This window comes from Typopeltis vanoorti, chromosome 14, assembly GCF_054136105.1.
Source record: "Typopeltis vanoorti isolate ZY-2024b chromosome 14, IOZ_Tvanoo_1.0, whole genome shotgun sequence".
Taxonomy (NCBI): Eukaryota; Metazoa; Arthropoda; class Arachnida; order Uropygi; family Thelyphonidae; genus Typopeltis; species Typopeltis vanoorti.
This window is the reverse complement of record NC_143562.1, coordinates 72872268-72892940: the sequence shown is the minus strand read 5'-3', so window position 1 is coordinate 72892940 and position 20673 is coordinate 72872268. Positions and strand designations below refer to the sequence as shown.

The 20673-nt window shown below is 35.3% G+C and overlaps 1 protein-coding gene across 2 annotated transcripts in view; it reads right to left on the bottom strand.

The window, feature by feature from the left end:
- The window catches only part of LOC150099658 (lysosomal dipeptide transporter MFSD1-like), a 258890-nt gene that overhangs the window by 70126 nt on the left and 168091 nt on the right, over nt 1–20673 (bottom strand). For both annotated transcript variants that reach the window (XM_090403622.1, XM_090403623.1), the window contains exon 9: nt 17820–17928. In XM_090403622.1, coding sequence (XP_090259748.1) covers nt 17820–17928 — 109 coding nt within the window. The remainder of the gene's footprint in view (nt 1–17819; nt 17929–20673) is intronic.

Sequence of the window (20673 nt, the reverse complement as noted above, 5' to 3'; positions counted from 1 at the left end):
CTACCATGTATCCTCAAGGGGTGTACAGGATATGATTGTACTACATGAAAAATTTACATCATTACTAACTTCCTATCTACAATTTTCCTCCAAATCAGTCTGTTACTTGTCAAGACTCCAACATTATCAGATCTTATAGTTCTATCTTCTAAGGCAGTTTTTACCATATTAATCCACCTATATCTTAGTCTTCCTCTGGGTCTTTTCCCTGCCAACCTGGCAGAGAACACTTGTTTTGCTAATCTTTCCTCTCCCATTCTATTTAAATGACCATATACCACTTGAGATTAGCTCTGCTAATGCATTCCTGGATGCTGACAATGTAAAGTTCTTTCCTAATATCCTCGTTTTTTTAATATGATTGCCATTGATGCCATCTGTTTGTGCCCCTAATCTTTCTCAGGACTCTCATATTAGTGGTCTCTAGTCTTTGGTCAAATGTTTTACTTCTGTCCCAGCTCTCAGATCCATAAGTTAAAATTGGTTTGAACACTGTCTTGTATATAACTAATTTAGTGTTTTGACTAATTTTCTCTCTTATTCCACACAAATTTATTCAGTTGACTTCCTACCATAGCTTTGTTGTTTCTGTTGTCTATTTCCATATTTAATTTACCATCTTCACTAAAAGTCGTGCCTAAGTAGCTGAAATGTTTCACTTGTTTTATAGGTTCTCTATTCACAATATAGTTGCTATTTTCAATGCTTCTGCCTATTTTCATTGTCCTTTGTCTTGTTATTGCTAATCTTCATACCATATTCAATTTAGTCAGGGAATCTTGCAGACTTGTAGCGGATTTATTTAGAAGTATAATATCATCTGCATAAAGCAAAGAGCTGAACATCTCCAATTTTGATATCAGGTTTAATACCACTTTCTTTCATAATGTGATCCATATAGATAATGAATAACAGAGGAGATAATGTACATCCTTGTCTGACACCAGATTTAACATTAAACCATCTTCCTGTACTTTCTTCAATTCTAATTTACAAAATAAAGACCCTTAATTTTGATGTTCAGTTGTGCTGGATTCCCAACCACAATGGAATTAAGGAATTAATGGAATTGAGACTGCAGCTGCAAGATCAACTCATACTTTCTCCACGTACTGTTTGATAGTACCATATACAGACTACAGATAGTTTATGAAATGAAAACTAATTTCCCCGTGGCAGTCATCATGCAGGAAGACTGACAAATAAATTACATGATATTAAGCATTGTTAGTCTAGTCAACATAGAAACAGGAGAGAGGAAGTGTTGTTGAAGAGGAAGTGCAGAGTCTTGCTAGGCTCTGCATATGTCACAGTTGTCTCACATTCTTATTTAATAAGGGCTGTGAAAAATGCAACACATTTTTCACAGGCCCTTATTAATGGTAAAGGCATGTGTTGCATTGTGAAAAATGCAACACATGCCTTTACCATTTGTCATATTCTGGTGGAGTGTTAGCACCTCACACAAGAGAGGAATGAAATTTTTACCTATCTAGGCCAATACGTATACACTGATGGAGATGTTATCAGACTCAAATTGCAAGAGGTTTTTAATTTTTTCACAAAGTATTAATTTATAGAAACACATTTGATTATAAATTTTATTTATATGTAAATACTGCTTTTGTAAATAATGAAACCTGTGGTGAGTTCATAACTAAAAGAAACACATGTATTAACCACAGTGAAAATTATTTAATTGTAAATATTTCATACTAAGTATCTTAGGACATCATCAGTACAGTAGTTTAAACAATAATAGAAATAACATACAGTTAGGGTGCATGATCACAATAGAATCTCATTAGATGTGCGTAACGTGTTACAGAATAAAAAAAAATTTAAAAAAAACTAATAATTATTTTACACAATTTTGTATGACAATTTTCCATACTTTAGGAATAGTAAGAATGTCGTTGCGGTGTTGAAATTTGGTCTGTGTAGTAGGGCTTCAGAACTTTCTTTATATAAACGTTCATGTTTATATAAAGAGCTATGTAAAAGTTTAGACTTTTCCCAATGGAGCCTATGGCTTGGATTTTCAATTCTGTGTTGAGAGAGGCCAGATTTCTGCGGTTTAAAAAGATGAATGTGGTCTTGATGTTCCGAGATGCGTTTCTGAACAGACCTACCTGTCTGTCCAAAGTAAGACAATTTGCATGAGCATGGAATCTCATAAACGCCAGGCAACATCAAAGGTGAGAGTTTGTCCTTAGGAGAAGGTAACAAGTTGTAAATTTGGTTGATAGGTTTGTAAGTAGTGGCAAAATTGTATTTCTTCATAATTTCAGAAAGATGTTTGCAGATGCCTTTGACATAAGGTATGGGAATCCTATCGACTTCTTTTTGTCTGGTTTGATGTGTGGGAAAGTGGCTGATGATTTTTTTGAGTTGTTTTAGGATTATATCCATTTAGGATAGCTGTATTTTTGATTACTTCTAATTCTTGGTTTAGAGATTCTTCAGAGGAGCAGAATTTGTGCACTCTGGAAACTAGCGATTTAATAATGCCAGATTTCTGAGATGGATGATGAGTGGAAGAATTGTGAATATAGCGACCTGAAAATGTAGGCTTGCAAAAGACAGACGTGGCGATGGAACCGTCTTCTTTTCTTTGAATATGTAAATCCAAAAAGGATTTACACCATTAAAAGAAATATGTATTTGTATATATTTATTTATGTATTTATATGTATTTATTTATACATATTTACTAATTTATCTCTGACTATTTATCAATACCTTGTGTACTGCAATAAACCATCAACAAATCAACCTAGAAGGAAAATGGAGACTGACAAGTGGTTCTGACCCTAAGTCCAATCCTCACCTTATTGCAGTGCATTTTGTAGAAAGTTTGTTCAATTGGTAAGAAATTAAATTACACTTGCCAAGAAATTATGTTCTTGCTTAATACTTTATCCAATACTTGAGCCTCCATAGCTTAGTCAGTATAGATGAAGCCCTTTGGTCAGAAAGACCTGGGTTCGATTCCCATCACTGACATGAGGAACCCTTATCTGGTCTCTTTTGACCAAAGGTGAGCCAACCGGTCTCATATGAAGGTGGAGGGTTTTTCCTCCGAGTAACTCAGGTTTTTCATCCTTCAAAACAGGCAAAACGGTCCCGTGAATACACACATGGCTACAGTCATAAAAATATACTATGGAAAGGAAGGCAACGGGAAACCACCCTGCTCACAATCATCTCACTAGCATGGTAGCACATAGCCCGCCCCCCCCCCCACACACACACACCAGCTGTATGATGGCTGAGGGAATAGGATAGGATAGGACAGGACTTTATCCTATCCTATAGAAAGAATGTATAGAAGTTAAAGTTGATCTTAAGATAACTGTTTCCCAAATTTTTGGCTGATTAATGCAACCATACTTGCTGAGATTGGCAGTGTGTTCTATAACCACTTTCAACTCTGAAAATAGTCTCTCCAACTTATAACTTTTATATATCACATTGGTTTTTCTTCCATCTAGCCTGTGTGAAAGGGTGTCCAAAGCATGGTCTGCAAGTCCAACCTAGATAGAATGAGGGCAACAAATGTTTTTTTTTTTTTTTTTTTTTTTTAATTCTCCAAGGTAGATGTTAATGGATCCTCCTGTCTGTCCACAGCAGTCTAAGTTATAATCACAAGGTACTTACACTTCAGGATGAGATAGAGGATGGAGTTTATCCTTAAGTGAGTAGATCAGTGTTGCTAATTTGAAGAGTAGTTTCAACATGGAGTGAAGATTATATTTCTTTAGTAGTTTATCTATATTTCCAAATGTACCGTAGATACATGGGATAGGAACAGTCTATACAGGGCTTCATAAAATCTACTCCAATATCATAGTGTAGCCATTTCTCTTATCCAACACAAATATAATTTTATTGTAGACATGAGTAAATTACTAAGACATGAACTGCCCTTCACAAAGCCTTGCTGTCCTCCATAAAGTATTATATTCCTATTCTCACCCCCCCATTCCTGAATTCTGCCGTTAACCAACTTTACCAGTACCTTGCCATACAATTACAATACTATGTCGACATGTTATAACTGTATTTGAAACAATTTTTTCAATGCTACATGAGATTGTTGATGGGATAGAAAGAAGATGAGCCTTGGCAATGTCTTCGATCTGTCTTGTTGGATAAAATAACCAGAATGCATGATAAAAGTGAATAAGGCTGATATATAAGAAAGAAAGAGTCTGACTTACATCTGAAGTTTCTTTTGCAGCTACTGCTTAGCAATGCCACTTCCTGCCTGATTCATCCTCCCAGTCCTATATGATCTGATACTGCTTTCCTTAAATACCACTCAATTGCTACACATTGCTATATACATTTCATATGTTACTAATACCTCCCAAAGGAAGGTTTTAACAATGTATGAGATAGCGTTGCATGGAATGATGCTATCACTTCATTCAACAATTTCAAATCCTTAGTCTCTTTCATCACATGATGGGTGAGGTAATTATCTCTCATTAACTGTATAAATTTCATTTTATTCCCTCTCATGGGAACTTTCTCCCTTCTTTCTTTAACTATTTCTCTGTAGTTTAAAGTCTTTCATAGTGATTACTAGCCCAGTGCATGTCATCTACATTTATTTTGCATCCCCTGGCCTATAACAGCCTTCTCAACTTTCACTCTTGTGGTTACAATTCTTCAGCTATCATTTGCAATTTCTGCCTCCCATTCCGTTTTCTATATTCTCTGAAAACAAAATATCTCCTTCAGTTTATTCCTGTAACAATATCCATTATTATTATTACGTGACACCTTCAAGAGATCCAAACACTCATAGCGAGAAGGCACCAACTCTACAACTCTGTCTCCACCACTCCATCCACCAATTACAGCGAACTGCATCATCTACACCAACACAGTCTACTGCCCACCACACTAGTATTTTCACAGACAAACACCCATGGTGGAATTCAAACCACAGCATTTTTTGGCTGGAGAGTGGATATGCTAGAAATCTCATTCCCAAAGTATACAGTCCATTTCTAGTGGCCACACGAATGCGCTGGCCTGGCTAGCTGAGTGATTAGCATATCATTCTCCAATCAACAGGCTGAGGGTTCAAATCTCATCATGGGCATTGATGTTCGTGATTGGTGCAAGACCACTGTCCCAATTTTTGGAGGCCTAAAGTGGCTTGAACAAAAGTTTCTGGACCATGTAAAAATGAATTTAAAAAAAAAAAAAAATTATAAAAACAAAATATTTCTTAGCCCACACATGTATACAGGTGTTCAGGTGTTTAATCTCATACATTTATTAAGGAAATTAACAACTTAGAACGATATAATAACTAAATAAATTTACTTATTATTTCCAATATTTTGTCATAGTTCAATTGGTATCATCATGGGGATAATACATGCATGCAGGCACTATATCAGTAACTGAAACTGAACAGGAGAAATACAGAGGGCCTATAGTCCTAAATGATTAAATGACTACACATGCAAATTATGTACAAAAAATAAGGAATTTAACATAAATGACTAATATTTCATGATGAGAATATCATCAAGTCAGGGTGAGTACACACAAAGAGAACAGATTGCTATAGAAAGAAATGACCAGAGGTTATGGAGTGCTTCTGTTCTGCCACTCTGGTCAGTTACATGATAGTATTAGGAACCGGTGGGAACTGAAAACAGTCATTAACACAGCTATAAACAAACAGAGCCAATGAGCAAAGGAATACAAAGCTTGTTACAAGCTGTAAAAGTGTATGATACAGAGCAGGTTTAATAAGGAAAATTACTAATTTATAAATAACACTGAAATCAAGACATTTACTATAAAATGATTATTTGCATACAGTGAATAATAGAAACAGTATGTAAACATGCTGAATAAATCAACCTGGAAATATGTGTGTGTAAAGAATAACTACAACCAAAAAAAAAAAGGTATAAAGAACCACCACAATATTATAATTTTTAAAGTGGACAAGAGAAATTGTGTTATTGTCATGGATGCATCTGAATATAATCATAAGATTAGCATTCTTCTCTGAGACTGTGTTTTATTACAAACCTATTGCAAGAGATCCCACCAAATCACAAGTAAATTAAATTAGCTACTAGATACCACAAATGTATCTAAATGTATCTAAAACTGACACCAACAAAAATTATGTATAAGTTAAAAATATAAAAGTTAAAGATTTTTCTTGCCAGAATGCCTGGACTATGTGGACTGCCAAAATTACATAAAATGGGTGTTTCTTTGTAGCAAGTGGTTGTCCGTCCTACATATAAACTGTCAAAAGTTTTACCTAACCTGCTCTCCAATAGAACAGGATAATCTCCTTCCTACATTGCTATAGTGAAAGATCTCCACCTTTTGCTGTTCTTAAATCATGATGAGCTTTGATGTTGTTTTTCTTCTTTCCAACAGATATAACTGCTCTCTAAGGACTTTCCAGCTGACATCCCTTAAATTTTTTGACCTTGCTGTACACCACAGATAGCTTTTCTGACAAGATAATCTATACAAGCAGGTTGAAGGTTGCACCATGCCCCCCCCCCCCCTGTTTGCACTTCTATCAAATTATTTCATGGAACACATGTGGGAAGAACAGCTCTTCACCCCTTGTTGAAAGTTTTTTTCATTTGGTTATAAATTAAATTAAAAATGCCAATAAATTATATTTAATCCTTTATCCAAGTAGCCCTTCCCATAATGCATAGCATTATACACACCCAAAAGGATGTGTGCATTGGGATACTAAGGCAATGTGAAGTCATTAGCTTCTACATACGAGTAGTCTAGTTGTGAAGATACTTCACGTGCAAACTTTGCGTACACTTGGATAAAGGATTAAACAAAAATATAACTTCTTTGCATCTTTACTTTATCACCCCTTGTCTCTCTACTTGATTTCATTATGTTGACAATGTGTTTGCTATTTGGCTATACATCAATGGAGAATTAGACAGTTTCTTAGATAAAATTAACAACCTTTTTTGAATAAAGTTTATGTCAGAAAAAACAAAATAATGGAGTCCTTTCTTCCTTGGATTTGCTGGTAAAGAGGAAAGTGGATGCCATTTATAAGTATATATTCACCTGAAGATTCTTCAGGATTCTATGTACCACCCTTCATAAAAATTCAGAATTGTCAAGACTCTTGCACTCAGCACATGTCATCTATTCTGAGGACACATTCAGACTAGAATTACAAACTATAAAAGATAACATGATTCTGAATGAATATTGTTCATCCAAATTATAATGCATCTTGGACAAAGGATGCCAAGAGAATTTCCATTCTTTACATAAAAGGCACTTCTCCCTACATTTCTCAAGTTTAAAAAAAAAAAAAAAAAAAAAAAATTGAATTTCAGAAAACATTCAAGCAATAAATAAGACTCTCAATCCAGCTTTCCACTAAAGACAAATTTCTGCAGCTCACCTGGAAGATTCAGTACTAACTGTAGCACATACATTTTTTTCTCCAGGCTTTTTATAAATGTTATCTAGCCTTGTAGAGTTGAGTGTCAACCCTCAATGAGTCTGTGGAATCCACATAGGTGCCACATAATAATAATAAAAGTCCTCCCAAAGTTTAGAGACTCTTCAAAGAATGTTATGAAGCTCTTAACAGTCAACCCAATCTTAATGACAGTCTAAAAATTTCTAAATTCTGGGAAATAGTGACTTTGAATTCTTACCAATAATCCAACATTCAATTGTAATATATATCTGCAATGCTTACATTATTTTTGTTGGTTTATCTGTATGTATGTAATTATATATATTCTTTTTACATATTTAATTTCATACATCTTTATATATATATCCCAGGTTGATTTATTCAGCAGGTCTTACACAGCTTCTACTCTATGTATGTAAATCTATCTGCAAATATCTTAATTTAGTTTTAATTTTTAGTTTAATTTATAATTTAGTAATTTTTCTTTGTTAAATATGCTCTGTGCCATACATTTTTACATCTTGTAAAAGATGTAAAAATATATGTCATTTTACAGAACTTTTTGGCTATGTTTGTTTATAACTGTATTAATGACTATGTTCTCAGTTCCCACAGGATTTCTATCACATGATTAGTCAAAAAGCAGCAGAACAGAAGCACTCTTAATCTCTGTAGTGATTTATATTAAATTCCTTATATAATTTGTGTGTAGTAGTATAATTCTGAATGAATACTATTCATCCAAATTATAACGTGTCTTGGACAATTATTCTCCTACTAACAGCCCACCATTGGATGGTCCACATGGTCCAGACACTTAAATACTTTTCTTTCCCATTTGAACAGTTTATTCTTCCTAGATATCCTAGTTATAAAGTAAATAAATCTAATCATGGAATAAAGTTGATGTCCTACACAATGAAAATCCTAGAAAGGGTTCTTGATGGAAGACTGAGGAAGGAGGTGAAGATTGCAAAGGAGCAATTTGGCTTCATGCCTGGTTGATCGACGACAGTGCTATCTTTGGGTTACTGCAGATAATGGAAAAGTTTCGAGAGAAACAACGAGAGCTACATCTGGTGTTTATTGATCTGGAGAAAGTGTACGATACAGTGTCAAGGCAAGAAGTCTGGAGGTGTCTGAGGGAGAAGAAGGTACCAGAGAAATATGTCAGGTTGGTGCAGATGTACAAAAATGTGAAGACAATTTTGGACCTGCCTGGGAGAGAGAGAAAGTTTTCAAGTGACAGTTGGCTTGTATCAAGGGTCAACATTTATTTATTTATGCATATGGCTTTGTGAAACTGATAAGTGAAATGTACAATCACAATCTCCAGAAACAAATGATGAAAATCTTAACATGTAAAAGTTCATTACATAAAAGGCACGAACTGCATTCCAAGTCTTCCTTTTTTAAAAAAAGCAAAAGTAATGTGCTATAATCAAGTCAGGGAAAATTATCATCCTACTGCACCAAATATGACGAGACTGAATGTTCTCTCAACACATCACAACACAAATGTAGCTGTATCCAAGGTTTTATTAGAGAGCAGCTGTGGCTTTTGTGAAATCTTGATCCATTAGAGAAAACCCATTTCACTTTGCATCATCATCTTCTAGCACGAGGAGGAGTTCTGCTGATACTTCGATGAGGACTATGAGAATAACATCTTTGTGGTGAACGGGACCTTGAATCTTCTATTTCCTACATAACTACCGCCCCCCCATACCAACTACAGGTCAATGTCCAGACTGGAAAGCCAATCCAAGGCCTCATCAGTCACCTTGTGGATGTCCAGTAGGCCACCACAGTGAAATTGGTGCCTTGGGCAATCGTTCACAATATGAGCAATCATCTGAGCCACGGGAGAACAATCGCAATAAGGGTGGTTGCACAGCCCCCATTTATGTAGTAGGTAGCCACATCTGTCCTGGTTAGTTCTGATCCTGTTGATTGATGAACAAATCTTCCTAGGAAGAGCAAAACCAGGCTGCAGAGCACAGGGATCTTCTACCAGGAAGCTATTTGTTGGGAGATTGTTGGACCAGTATTCTCTCCACATGACAGGTGTTGATGGCAGGGTAACTGAAGAGAGTTAGACCATGGCCCAGAGAGGCTTTCTAGATTTTAGGCAAAGACCAGATGGATTTATAAGAGTCTGGTGCAGGGGCAGGAGTGGGTTGCTCATTGCTTTATTAAATTCTTTAAATGAGGCTTGTCTTCTCCATATGTTTGGTGGAGCAATGTTAGATAGGACAGGCAGCCAAGAGAGATGGGGTACTTCTCACTATCCCACTAATTGTGCGCATGGTAGAGTTTAGCTGAGTGTCTATAATGTTAGTATGAGCACTTCTTTCCCAGACAGGGGCACAATATTCTGCCGGAGAATGCGAGGGCTAGTGCAGATGACCTTAGGACTTCTGCACCACAACCCCAGGTTGTTCCAGCTAGCCTTGAAATGATATTGTTTCTTGTTTTAATTTTGTTGGACAGGTTGGTGATGTGTCTTTTATAGGTTAGGCTTCTGTCCAGGCTGACTCCAAGATAATTCGGGTGGGGCTCGTGCTCTACCATTTTTCCACAGAAAGAAAGGTTGAGGTGTCGGTTCGCCTCTGCATTGTTCAGGTGAAATACTGTGGACACAGCTTTTGTAAGATTTGGCTTCAAGCACCACTGCTTGAAGTACTCTTCCAGGATGTTCAGGTTTGTGTTCAAGATTGATTCCAGGTTGGCAAAGGGTAGGCATTAAATCCATTCCTGTTTAATATTGTGATGGAGGTGGTGACAGAGGAGGTGAGAGAAGACACGCCTTGGACAATGTTGTATGTGGATGACATCGTGCTGTGTGCAGAATCAAGGGAAGAAGTGGCAGATAAACTGGAAAGGTGGAGGAAAGTACGGGAAGAGAAAGATATGAGACTGAGCAGAAGTAAGACAGAGTATATGTGTTGCAAAAGTGGATGACAGCCAGTAGACAGATCTGGAGCTGGAAGGAAATGTCATCAGGAAGGTTTGGGACTTTAGATACTTAGGTTCAACAGTAAAAGAGGATGGAGAGACTGAGAAGGAAATGAGATGCAGGATATAAGCGGGATGGAGGAACTGGAGAGAGAGTGAGAGAGAGATGGCTGGAGTGCTATGCGATAAGAGGGTACCGAAAAATCTAAGTCAAAATCTACAGGACAGTAGTGAGACCAGCTATGATGTATGCTACGAAAACTGTGGCCCTGAGGAAAAAATCAGCAGGATGGAGGTAGCAGAGATGAGAATGCTTAGGTAGATGTGTGGTGTGACCAGAAAGGATCATCTGAGAAATGACTATGTAAGGGGAACGGTGAAAGTTACAAACTTAGGAGCGAAGATATTGAAGGCAAGGTTGAGATGGTTTGGTCATGTGATGAGGAGAGAGGATGAGTATGTGTGAAGAAAAGTCATGCAGATAGATGTGCAGAGGAGGAGGGAGAGCAGGCTGCCAAAGAAGAGATGGAGGGGCTGGTGGAGGTGGACTTGAGGATGAAAAACTTGGATGTGGTTACAGCCCAAGACAGAAGGATGTGGAGGGGACTCACTGAGAACAGTGAATCAACTTAAGTGGGACAAGCTGCAGAAGAAGCCATTTAATCATTTCTCTGAATTATGTTAGTATTCACAATCAAATAGTTCTAACCTACTGACTTTGACTGGGTGATCTTGGCTGTTGAGCTGACTGTCTGCAGATGAGTTTTCATAATGAGAGGTAGTTTGATGCAACCATACTTTGTTGAGGTTAGGATAATTAGCGAGGGCAGAAGCAGATCAGGGAAAAGCCTCTCAAATTTTAATTTGCTATGACAGAGTAAGGTGGCTTTCTTCCAGTGGATTCGGTGGATTCGGTGGCAGGTATCCAAGGCATAATTTGCTAAACCTGAGCAGCTATAGTAGCTTAGAAACAGATGTAGCTTTGTGCTCTGATATTCTAATACTGGCCTATCTGGATATATAAATAGTGAAGGTCAGACCCTAGGTAAATCCAAAGGTTGTAGCTGGTCTTTTAGGCAAGCAGATAAGATATGCTAATTTTCTTTGTGGTTTGTTGGACATATGATTGTATTTTTTTAGGTTTTTTTACACTTTTTCAAAGATGCCATATACATATGGGATGGAGATAGATTTTTTGTTAGTCTGTGTTTCAAGGGTGGGGGGGGGGGGAGTATGTGGTTTGATAGTCTTTTTATCTGGTGGGAGGTGTAGCCATTGGCTAAAGGTATTTTGAGTGAATTCATTAATGAATGCAGTATTATCTGAGTAAATTGGCTTTGCTTTGTGAACCAGGGATTTTATAATGCCATATTGTTGGTGGAGGGAATGTGATGACTGTTGTCTGATGTTATTTACATTTGTGTGTGAGAGAGAGAGTTTTCTATAGAATGATGAAGGACAAAGATTCATCTTATAACTGTAATATCTAGTAAGAGCAGACTACTGTTACTTTCTATGTCCATAATGAGTTGGATCCTTAGATGTTCAAATGAGAAAGAAAAGAAAGGTATTTTGGCTAAAGGCGTTTTTGTATATGGTTATGTTCAGTAATGAATACAGTATCTGAGTAAATCAGTTTTCATAGTGAATTGGATCCTTGGATGTTGAAATGGGAAAAAAAAATTCTACAAACCGAGAGTACAGTCATGCACTCCTCCTTCTCTCCCCCCAGGGAGAAAGAGGAAATATCTTTATCCTTTCTTTATGGAGACATTTGAAAAGAATGCCTTAAACTCTTCCCTTCCCCCGTTCCCAACCTACTATGTAGATGGTGTTTGCTATTTGGCCGCATGATCCAGACACTCAAATACTTTTCTTTCCCATTTGAACAGTTTATTCTTCCTAGATACCCTAGTTAAAAAACAACCACATGGATCCTGCCTTCCCCCAACACACACACACACACACACACACACACACACACACACACACACACACACACACACACACACACACACACACAGGTAAATACATCCAACAGTCACATTAGCCTCTCCCCAATCCCAACAGTATTACATAATAAAAACCTGGTTCACAGGGGAAAAATTGATTTCTACAGATAATGCTGCACTCACTACTGAACTCAATCACATACGAAACACTTTTTTTAGCCAGTGGCTACACCTCCTACCTCATAAGAAGAATACCCCAAACATAGATTACAACACATCTGTTATAAATGTTGTGTGTGTCTATTACCCTGCTTTGTCTTTATTTGTTCTTTGGTTAAATTCGGTGAGATTGTTGTGTGCCTTTAACTATCGACTGCTGCCACTTGTTTATTTCTACTGGATCTTATATTCTCATGCTTCATAGTCTAACAAATTTATTTGTTTTATGACTGCGCCAATTAGACTATGTATTGAGTGCGAGATTATAAGATTTTAAACTAAAGAAAGCAGATATTGTTAGTATTCCCCACTTATATTAATCCTTACCTTAAAATAGTCATAGCTTAATCATTGATTACTTAAAGTTTATCTTATGCAGGTTCAAAATTTTCAGGATAGTGCATTAAATACTAACCAAGTGGGGAATACTAACAATATCTGATTTGTCTTTAGTTTAAAATCTTATAATCTCACACTCAATACATAGTCTAACTGATGCAGTCATAAAACAAATTTATTTGTTTTATGACTGCGATTATTGACAGAATCAGTCCAATGTGTTGTTCACAAACCATTTAATTAAATCAAAAAGGAATATTTACAGTTTGATTCACACATGCACGCACGCACACACACACACATATATATATATACACACATAGTTGCATTACAATTCTTAGTTATTTTCAATTCTTTCTAATTCAAACTTAGTTCTAATATTCTTCCTTTAAAGCTAAATCATAATCTAGAATATTCTGCCAGTCATATATACACAAACTGACAATAAAGCATACCTTGAGGAAGCTTAATTCAATATCAATTTACATTATCTCATTGTATCATAAACAGACACACTTGATGTTCATTCTTGTTTGGAATTATCACATATATAACTACTTACTGGGCAGGCCCAGGTAGAAGACTCAGAAATCTATGACGTTTCTCTTTAGATTACCGACAGCAGACCCAGGTAAGACAAGGTGAAAACCCTAAGACCAAGTCCTTCTTGACGATTCAGCTTATAATAGGCATGGACTTTCGTTGTACGCATGCATGCATCTCTTGAAACTGCCATATATGGTCATATATTGACATTCGACATGATGACATCATACTTCACGCATCTTTTGAAATTGCCATATACGGACCTGGATTGGCAGCATTACATAATGACGTCATGTGCTCCATTATTTTAACAAAGGCTCATGGTTAAGTTATTATAAATAAAGGATTATTACAGACAAAATTAACATTTCTCTAACTGCAATCTCCTTAAAAAAACATGTAAAAGCAAACATCATAAGTTACGTATTATGAGAGATTTTACGCATCCATCACCATACCATATACTGTGGCATTTCTGAAAAGGTAGCGTAAAAAACCTAAAAAAAAATCTTGTGAAACCTATAAACCACACAAAAAGTTAGCTTATTGATTTGCCTAAAGATCTGCTACAACCTCTGCCTGCATTTACCTGAAGTTCCAGCTGCAGGTACCCTGCAGCTGCAATCTTTCCTACCAAAGCCAGACAGGCAGATCATAGTAAGCTTAACAAGTATGCTTGCATTAAACTCTCATTTGGAAAATCAGCCCAACTGGCCAAGAACACTCATTCAAAGCCAACAGGTGCTCTTTATTTAGGACTACAGGCTTCCCTTTATTTCTCCTCTTCAGTGTCACTTACTGATGTAGTGCCTGTGTGCATGTATTAACACTATTGTATTATTCGGCTGATGATGCCAATTTAACTTTGGTGAAATATTGGAAATAATAAGTAAAGTTATTTAGTTATTATATTGTGTATTGTTTATTTCCTTAAACACTAGAATACTCACTCACTTACATCACACCTTCTTAGCCAATAAATAGCTATAATCCCAATAAGATAGACTAAATGCTCCCCAGAAATCCCCCCCACCACTGTTTATCACAGAAGACCACAACAAAACTGTTATCATCCTATACATTAAGGGCACATCTGAAAAGATATCTAGAGTGCTTAATAAACATCAGCTATGCACCATATTTAAATCGTATGTCAAAATGGCAACTCTTATCCCTTGACCCAAGGACAGAATCTCTTCATTATCACATCCAGGAGTCTATGAAGTGCCCTGTTCGTGTGATCGAGCTTACTATGGACAGACAGGAAGAAATGTGGACATCTGCCTCAGTGAACATAAAAAAATATATCTGGTGCTATCGCTATGGCAAGTCAGGTCTAGCAGACCATGCCTTGGACACAGGATCAATTGGGGAAAAAAAAAGTGCTGCACAGAAGTAGTTATAAGTCAGAGAGATAGCTCTTGGAATCAACAGAAGCCTTGAAACATACTCCAAACCTCAACAAGTATGGCTGTATAAATTTGCCAAAGATTTGGGAGACAGTCATCTTAAGACCTAATTATTACCTGCTTTCTTTCTCCCTCTCTTTTTTTTTCCCCAACATAGATGGCACATAATTAGGACTTTAGTCTTTGTGTTGTACAATACAATTGTTAAACGAGTCTCATTGTTATGTTGTTTCACGTACTGTGGCAAACTGTTTTTGTGCTCTGAAGATGCTGGATAGAATACCAGCGAAATATCAGCAATAAGTCAATAATAGCTATTTTCTTATCAGTCTGAGTTCTTATCTATACCATTAAAATTAATTAACATGAAAATAAGGTGTAAGAAAAATCAGAAAAATACTGAAGCAAGAGCTAGCAAAAGTGTGCAACATGAAAAATCTTCATGACTAGACTACTTATTGAAGAATAACTTTTCAAAACAAAACAATTAGTGGGTGGGGGATGGGAGGGAGGAGAGAGAGAGAGATCATCTATTAAGTAAAATACCTGTCTGAATAACATCTAGCATTCATTGGGAGGTTTGATGTACTGTCCGAAATGTGGGGAATAATATTCTAAGATTGGATAGATTTGAGATTTATATAGTGTTGGGACTTGTGCAAGTGAGAAGTAATACCTTGAATGGAAAAGAATACCAAGCTTTTGGAGGCTGAGGAGAATGGAAATATGAATGGTTTGCACCAGGAAAGACTGAGATTAAGTCAGTTCAAGGAGAAAATTCTGATCTTTGGAGATTTTCCTTACCTTTAGTCATATACAAAAAAAGAACAAAATTTTTCTCATGAGAAATAGAACTTGTTTCTTTAGCAGGTGAAGTTCAGCAGGTTGTATTCCACAAGGATGGTAAGGCAATCAGTATTTAAAACATATGTTATTGGTTATATGGAATATCTTGAATATTGGGTTATTTGAATGCATGATTTTTCAGATTGAGAGGAATGAAGTGTACTGTCATCAGTAAAATTATAGACAGAATTTGAAACAGATGAGAAAAAAGCTGTTTACACATAAGAGGAAATATATAATTTGACAAGTAATTATATTTTTGTTTTCATCCTGATTTTACTGAAAGCATGAGCTAATGAAAGTGTGCTCATGAAAAATCTTCATGAAAGAATAACTAATAAACACTGATGACAGGGAGGTGAGAGAAACAGAACTTCTCATTAAGTTGCTGTAATATCCCATAACACACAGCATACTCCTGAAAAGGAGTATGTTGTGTGCTATGGTGCTTTTTCTACAAATTTTCTAGATCAGTTTCAAACTTTAGTAAGGTGAAACAATTTGTACATTTCAACAGAACTTGTGTTCTCTGGATGATCTCAAAAAAATATCACTTTATCACTCCACCTAGACTGTTCCAAGATATTGGTTCTGCTTCCAGAGAGCACTGGATACTCAACGGAAAAACAGAATCTGCTCCAAAGTAAGCACTCACTAGATGACCTTCCCCCAGTGAGTATCATCAGTGGAAGCTAAACTCATGAATATATACTGAGAGCTAATTCAATGTCATAAGACATATTTTCATATCTAAGTAGCAAAATGGTGCATCACTATATCGCTACAATACTCTGGACCACAAATTTTAACAAGGTTTTTTGGTACCCTGCCAAAGGCATTTGACAGGGTACTGCACAGAAATTGTCTCCACCTGGATGATACACTAAGTGTGTACTTGCAAAGCAATCACTCAATCGCTCAACTATTTCTTCTACTTTTGTCATCACCTCTTTATTGTCAGTGTTTATTAAGTATCCCCCCCCCCATCCATATAAATGAAATATAATAGCTATTTTATTTTCATATTCATGTTATTTCAATGAACACTTCATATTCATATAAATCAATAAACATAAATATGAATGTAAATAAGCAAATTTTAATAGAACATGCCGAAGTCACGGTTAAAACATTACTCCTGTCTGACAGCATCTTTAGGAAGTTCAAACTAGAAAAAGGCAAGTGAAGGGCTTCAAAGACTCACAAAAAAGTTTTTTTTTTTTTTTTAAATGATAATTAATATGTGAAACATCTGACGTACTTGCCATTTGTGATCCACTGTTACATCCAATTTGTCTCTTATATACTACATGAACAGACTGAGTGTATAACTTCACTAGATTTGCTGAAAATCCAGGATAACAGGTTATCATCAAAATAAGACAAATTCATATCACAGTATTCAGTAAAGACATGGGAGGTAAGGTCTGATTTATCCTTGCATCTAAATAAGGTTAATGAGGTGCTTTTTCTCCTGGATTTCAAAACTTCTTTCAATCTGTCTTATATAAGCCTTGTTCCAGGAAAAGGAGATCTTTTATCAAAACATGTAGAAGTAGCCTCTCTCTCTCTCTCTTCATATTAAAAAGTTCATCCTATAAATGGGTTTATTACTGTTATTCATATTTAGTCCTCAGGTTTTTCCATTTAAAACCATATGTGAATAATTCATTATTTTCAAAAATGCTGTTAATTTATTGTGAAGCTTGAGAAATGGCTTAATCTCTATGTTTTAGATACTGTTAAAAGAAATTGGTTGGAATTACAGCTGAAACAACTGTACTTTAATTGCTAATTCTGATAACTACATCCACAATCTATTTTGTGGGTGAACCAGATTGTGGGAGAAATATTATCACTTTCTTAATTCTGGCCAAGCATGAAATACAAATCTATTATTTTTGCATATAAGAACTTAGACTCCATATTCTAAAAAAAAAAAAAAAAAAAACACTGACTTTTTTTTTTTAAACATTGCTGTCAATAAACAAGGCTTACAATTTATTAGATCAATGAAATTCATTATCAGAAGAAAAATGATCAGTGTTTTATTACTTAAGAATATAAAAGTACGACACTCACAATTATCCCGCCAAGAAATGGAGATAAAATCATGGATACATCATAAACAGCTCCTGACATATATGAGGAGGATTTCGGATCAAAACCATATTTATCATGAATAAATTTGCTGAAAAGAAAAATAACACGATATAAAACTATTTCAGGACCTGAATAAGCTTTAAACCTGGATAATATCAGATATTTTGAAGAAAAGCTTGATAAAAAAACTTTTGCCTTTTACAAGTGAAGATATTATCATCAATCAAACCTATACAGTCAAAAGATTCATTAAAGGAGGTTTCATTATCCAATACAATGCTCATCAAACTGTGCCTTAAACTTATTGTCCATTTCAGCATACACCAAAATTTGTATCCAACATTTAAAAAACTATCTCCTATATTTTCCAAAATCTCTTCATTTCTTTGAAAACCATGTCAACATGCAGAATACTCCAAATAGATCCTGATCAAGGTACTGTACAGTGTAACTATAATCTTTTTGTTTTCTGTTTATTTTATGCCACTGTCATTGTTATTATTACCATAATTTGTTGCACTGTTATCACAAATCAGTGGTTACTAATTTCAGAAATACATAGAATCCTCATCCTTGCCTTTTTCCTTCCAAATTTCTCAATACTTTCAACCACTGAATTGGTAACCCAACTCGTCTGCCCAGACAGAGTACATTATGGCCACATCAACTGCATATCTTCATTAAAATCTTTTTCAATATCATTAACACACACTAATAATAGTTTTAAAACAAACCCAGGGAGCACATCACTAGTGACTTTCCTCTTCCTGGACACTGATATACTATACACAAATGCTGACACCTATTAGCAGTATGAGTACAGTCAATCTTCCTACCTGATTCACTAATCTATTATCCAACTCCTATCAAAGGTGGCCCACTACCTAATGAATATCTCATAGTTATATTCACCAATGTAGATAGATTCAACACCTTGTTTATAACAATGAAATACAAGGTTTTCAAATCCAGTGTACCTTCTCTTTCATAATGCCTAAGATAGCTAACTCTCAATAATTCATTTGTCATGTTCCAGATGTTATGTCTTCAATCCATTCAATATTTCATAATTTGAACCACCAATAATGATTACCTTTCTCTTATTCACTAAACTGATTTAAGTACACATTTCCATGTGACCACTCCATAATTTCCAATCTGCATTTCCAATAACCTTACAGGTACAAAGTTCTAATTAGTAAGAACAGATTGTTTAATGTTCCTATAAGAATTTTTTTTCTTTTACTGACTGCTTTTTTTTTTTATTAGTTTTTTTAGTATGTCTATTATATTCACTTAGGGCAGAGTTCTTAACTGGTGTTCCCCGGAAGACTTGTGTTCTGCTGGTGAAAGATGTCACATGACACTTTACTACGAAGCACGCCAATCTTATTTCAAAAACTAAAGATTATTTCAAGAGATTGTTGGACATGCAAGTTAAACAAGTAAAATATTTTGAAAAGACTGTTAAAATTTCCGATAAGGCACAACTTGATCATATAAGGTAGCTGAATTAATTGCTAAAATTAAAACCACATACTATAGCAGAGTCTCATATTTTACCAGCATGTTGTGAAATAGTAAAACATTGTTTGGCGACGAAGCAAAAAAAAAATTATGAAAATTCCTTATTCGGACGATACAATAAAAAATAAAATTAAAGATGATGATAATAATTTTAAAAGTTTATTGGTAATAGTTTTATTACCAATAAACTTTCCAAACAACTTTTACTTTACAAATCGATGAGCCACCGACATTAGTGCTAAAGAGCTCATATACTAGGATTCATCTGTTTCATTAATGAAAACGAAATAGTGAATCGATTTCTCTGCTGCAGAGAACTTACTGAACATACAACAGGACAAGATATTTTTGACTCTATTATGTCATTTCATATTTAGAAAATTTTTAAATTTCATGGGAGCTGTGTGTAGGAATTTGAACAGATGGTGCTCCATCAGTGGTAGCCTCTATAAAAGGATTTGTTATCCTTTCAAAGAAAATAAACCCAAACATTATTTTTTTGTACAGAGAATCCCTAGTTTCAAAACCATTACCAGCAACATTAAATACCTTTACTAGACCAAGCTGTAAATATGATAAATTACATCAAATCAAGATCTTTTAAAAGCACACCTTTTTTTTTTATTTTATTTTTTTTAAAAACTCTTTGCATGTCTATGGAAGCCAAGTACAAATCTTTGCTTTTGCACACTGAAATAAGATGGTTATCCAGGGGTAAAGTGCTGCTATTCCAAATTTTAGAACTTAAGAATGAATTATTGGCCTTTTTCCAAAATGAAGATAGATACTTTTGTAAAATGTCTCCAAAATGATATTTGGTGTGATAAAATGGTATATTTAGCTGATAATTTTAATTATTTAAATAGTGTTAATACAAGTATCCAAGCAAAAAATGAAAATATTTTGACATCCACTGACAAATTGTCAGCTTTTCAGAAAAAAGTATCTCTATGGAAAAACAGCATATCAGAAAAAAAAGACAGTGGATATGTTTCCTTCGCTTCATAATAAAAATGTCGAGGGAATTATCTCCATTATAACAGAAAATTTAACAATATTGGAAGAAAAGATTTCAAGTTACTTTCCTTCCTTAAATACACACAATTATGACTGGATATGAAATTGATTTTGGACAGTTAACACATCAAGTTGTGAATTTTCGTTACAAGAAGAAAAATTAGTTACCTTGTCAATGGATCATACTCTAAAAATGAAATTCTCTGAAATAACTCTTGAGGAATTTTGGGTTTTTGTCCAAGCCGAGTACCCAGCTCTTTCCACAAGGGCACTGAAAATTTTGTTACAG